General features: G+C 36.4%; 1 protein-coding gene across 1 annotated transcript; it reads right to left on the reverse strand.

Moving 5' to 3' along the window:
- Window positions 1-665: 665 nt before the first annotated feature.
- LOC113330009 (putative casein kinase II subunit beta-4) lies at window positions 666-4162 on the reverse strand. The gene is made up of 5 exons (XM_026576864.1): window positions 3669-4162; window positions 3197-3415; window positions 1970-2079; window positions 1688-1853; window positions 666-1251 (listed from the first exon to the last, which is right to left on the reverse strand). Exons 1-5 carry the CDS (start codon window positions 3928-3930, stop codon window positions 1121-1123), a joined length of 888 nt encoding a protein of 295 aa, XP_026432649.1. The 5' UTR covers window positions 3931-4162; the 3' UTR covers window positions 666-1120.
- Between the last annotated feature and the right edge of the window lie 339 nt (window positions 4163-4501).

Here is a 4501-nt window from a genome sequence, read left to right on the forward strand (position 1 = left end):
GAAGTCATTGTTCTGATTAAAGAAACGTTGGTTCTTTGGAGTTGCGATATGAATACGTTTAAGTTTCTAGATAGCAGCCAACTTATTCATAACTGGGAGCTATCTCTGCACACCTAAGCTTTTTCAGTTTTGTTTCAGTGGTCTAAGTTGTCTTTTGTTTGAGAAGCTTTTGTTGTGTCACTGCTTTCTCAGTTTGTATTGGCTTCGGCTTTTCTTTTCTCTTTAATATAAATTTTTCTCTTCGAAAAATGCTATGGAGTTCAGTCATCTGTGTGCCTTGAAATGAGTTTATAATCTCTGCATCTGCAAGTTCAGGGAAGATCTGAAAGTTTGTACTTGTGCGGGTTTGTTGATGAACAATTGGGTGCAAGCAAAGACTCTTAGCTTCAGTTGCAGTTTTCAGCAATATTGTGTGGCTACTTGTTTGCTTAATAGGTTCATTGTAGTGTTCACTTTGATTAGTTCATTAATAGGTTCTGAAATGGCCTGTTTGCTTCTCGACAGCGAGTTCGAGGACCTGAAATAGTATTAATAAGTTATGCTGGATTGCATTATCTCGAAGTTGGCATTAATCATAATCATGGAACCCAACAAAACTTCATGAATCATGTGCAATCTACAGAATGACAACGTAAGTACATAACAGCAACAGGCCATTATATGAATTTCAGATACTTCATCTCTTGCAGAAGTAACGGGAGTGTAACAATCTCAGCTTTAATATCATGAAGAGTAAAAGGAGGAAATAATCTAAAAGAAATAATAACCAAACAATACAAGAGGGCACTTTCGAACACTTTTGAACTAAAAGCAAAAGGAAAATTACATATGCTCTCTCAATGAAAGGCTATAGTAAAGAAACTTACAGTTCAACTAGTGGTTCTTTTTTCTTTTTTTTTTTTTCTTTTTCGTTTTAGGGTTTGCTTTCCATGTACTCGGTTCAACTGGTAGGTTCAATCACTTCTTCAAATATTTTCCAATAACATCTAAAATAGGCAAAGCCAATTGCAAACTTTTGAGGTATTTCTGAACTCTACCCGAGTAAGTAAGAACCATGACCACTGTAACAACAGGAGACCTACAATGCTGGGGGGATACTGCAAACAACCATAGCTTCTGCTCATTGCTTGTGGAGCTTGAAGCCAAACACTCTTGGAACATAGCTTTGAGATGCCTTTTGCGGCTTCAGGTAACCATACGTCATCAAGAATAAATGAGGAAATGTGGTCCCAAAATAAGCTCCGTCGATGTCTATGTCACGTTAAAGAAAAGTTTTGCATAATGAAGTTATCAAGGTGTAATGTACGAACAAGGACGAGCATGTGACTTATACATCAAAGCAAGAACAATTTCACGAGTATCCCCTGAAATGCTGGGGCCAGTGGAGGACACTGCCCCCACCATCCAGTCATGAGAGACCCTACCAAAGACTTACCAAACTCGAATTTTACCATAGCATATAATAGGCAATTAAATACGTCCAGAATCGAGTCCTACTGAATCAAATAGCATACTGCCTTGCAGAATGGACACGGGAAAGGAAAACTTCAACCCAAACATTCCCCAGCATATATGGAAATAAATCTAACAATTTAACTCAAGTAAAATCATGCAGAACTAATGCAGTTGATATACATTTGATGGATGCAGCCAGAGAACTAATTAACCAAATAAAATGTTAGGATACTGCCTTGATACTTGGATCTGGGATAGTATATATCTTCGCACTTGGGACAGTAGATCTTCACTGTACTTGACCGAGGAATGTCTGATTGTCCAACTGGAAGGCAGTGTTGTCCACAGCAATAACCTCTAGGGCATCTACCGAAGTCATAGTTCTTATACTTGTCCATCTAAATAAGACGGTAGGGGGCGTCACTTTGAGTAATCATCATGGTTCTAACTATAAACTAAAAATAATTATAAAAGGGTTTGAGGGCAAGCAAAAGAAAACCGAGCAAGTTCTCACCATCGTAGTCATCCCTTTAGTGGTTAATATGTATCTGACATGGATCAGACCATACAGCATCTCTGCTGCAGATTCAACCAACTCATTTTGTTCTTCAGTGAACATATCACCTGGGTATGTCAGAAGGAAAGAAATCTTCTGTTTACCAATTGAAACAAATAGGATAACATCAAAAATATAAGCAGCTATTACTAGGATTCAAACAGTTAAAATGTATCCAAAAAAAAAAAAAGTATACCGCAGAAACTCATCAGTAAAATCATGCATTAACCACTTGAAGTAAAGCACTGCTCGTAGTTATGCTTTGGGTAATGGGCAAGCTTGAGTTGTATGACCAATACGGCAACAAGATAATACCAATAATAGCCTAGTGGAACAAAACATTGGAATATTTACAAGTTCAAGAAGCTTGTTAAAGTTTAGATAGTTATTCATTTAGTTTTAAATTGTATAAACATTTGTTCCGTCTCTTATCTAGTTGGAAAATGTGACAGCCATAACTCTTCATAGCCAGAGTTAAACATGCAAACAGACCACTTTCCTCTGCAGCATGTATATTCGCTGTCCTCAAAGGCATTCCATAGCTAATAATATGACTTCTCACAACCAAAAGTGTAACTCTACAGGAAGTAAAGGCAGCACTGGCATAAAGTTCCACAGAAGATGGCTAATGGTGTTGAAATCTCGGGTTATTTTGCAATTCATCCAAAAAATAGTATACAGCAGAAACTCATATCAGTAAAATCACGGATTCGCCAGTTGAAGTACCGCTCCTAGTTATGTTTTGGGGTAAGTTGTATGACCAATAAGCCAACAAGATATGACCAATAAAAGTCTAGTGGAACAAAACATTAGAATAATTACAAGTTTAAGAAGCTTGTTAAAATCGAGACTGTTCATTTAGTTTTGAAATGTATAAACTATAAACATTTATTGTGTTCCGTCTCTCATATCTAATTGGCCAACTCTTAATTAGCCAGAGATAAACATGCATATAGACTACTGTCCCCTGCGACACGTAAAACCCACTTCACTGTCCTCATAAAGGAATTGCATAGCTAAAAATATGACTTCTCATAACCAAAAGTGTAATTCTACAGGAAGTATAGGCAGCACTTATAAAGTTCCACACAAATTGGCTACAAGTGTTGATATCTCAGGATATTTTGTAATTCATGCAGCTACAGGAACACATAAAACATAGAAATTTAAAGGAGCAGTTCTTACCATGAGAGGATTCAACATCCACTATCAAGTCAAGCGCATATTCGTAATACGGAACTTGGCTACTCAATCCACAAAGATTAAAATCATCTTGAATATACTCATCGTCCACTTCGCAGAAAAATTCATTCCCCCTCAAATTACAAAACCATGATATCCAAGATGTGTCATCCCCTTCAGAACCACTAACATCTGACTCTTCACTGTCTGATTCCGATTCCTCTGCAAATTACAAACACCAACATTAAACAAATTACCAACTCCCCAACACCAATCTCTCCAACATCAACAGTAAATTTCAGAACTACAATCTACTAATAATAAATAAACACAGTACCAACGAATTCGCCTCGAGGCGCGCCCCAAAAACGAAAACATTCAGGTCTTGGTAAAAATTAAACTAATAATAACAAAATCAAAAGCCCAGATACAAAATCATACAATAACATCAAAAGGAGTAAAGGGAGTCAGTTACCAGCATCAGAACACTTGTTGTTGTTGGTGTTGTTGTTGGTGCTGTTACTCTTCTTAAGGAAAGAAGCTGCTGCTGTTCTATCATCAATTTGTTGTTGTTGTTTACCAGAAGAAGATGAAGGAATTGTTGTTCTGTTGTTTTTGGAAGTTGATGCAGGAGATGATTTCTCAAGATGTTTATCTAAAGCATCATTAATTTTCTTTCTATCAATACCTATTTCTGATCTTGAGGATAAACCACCACCTCTACTGTCTTTATACATTGATTGGATCTTCTTCTTCTCTAGAAATCTCTCATATGAAAAGAGATTGGAACTTTTTTTTTTTTTTTTTTTTGAAAAATCAAAATTGGTTGAAATTTATTGATGGTGGGAGAAATTCAATCAGATTTACAGGAAACCCTAGATTTGATTTTGAAAATTGATGATTTTTTGGGGATGGAAAGAGTAGAGAGAGAAGCAGAAACTCAAACAAGAGAAGAAGAAGAGAATATTGGGATTTTTTTAGTATAGGGCGTGAATATTTGGGAAAGTGGCCCTCAATAAGGGCTTATGTGCCAAACTGGCCCTTATCCAATGGTACAGGGGGATCAGAATCATGGCTATACCACAACTGCTCATTTGTAATAATGATGAATCATGGCTTAGTTCGCAGTAATCTTGTATCTGTTTTTGTTGAAACATAACTACTTTTTTTTGATAAAAAAAAAGTTCTTTGGAAAAGTGATTGTAACACCCCGTGATTTTAGTGGGGCATGTTAAAAAATACGTAATGGCATGAGATGAAGCTTCATACAAAGCTTTATTTGTTTTGTAAGAGGTATATTGACTTAAG

Source organism: Papaver somniferum, unplaced genomic scaffold (assembly GCF_003573695.1).
Source record: "Papaver somniferum cultivar HN1 unplaced genomic scaffold, ASM357369v1 unplaced-scaffold_117, whole genome shotgun sequence".
NCBI lineage: Eukaryota > Viridiplantae > Streptophyta > Magnoliopsida > Ranunculales > Papaveraceae > Papaver > Papaver somniferum.

Excerpts from the sequence above, each read along its gene's own strand:
- LOC113330009 (XM_026576864.1), bottom strand. The coding sequence starts at position 3,930 with ATGTATAAAGACAGTAGAGGTGGTGGTTTATCCTCAAGATCAGAAATA. Across the intron at positions 3,416-3,668 it reads CAACAAGTGTTCTGATGCTG|AGGAATCGGAATCAGACAGT; the intron begins GTAACTGACTCC and ends TGTAATTTGCAG. Across the intron at positions 2,080-3,196 it reads GGATGTTGAATCCTCTCATG|GTGATATGTTCACTGAAGAA; the intron begins GTAAGAACTGCT and ends TGACATACCCAG.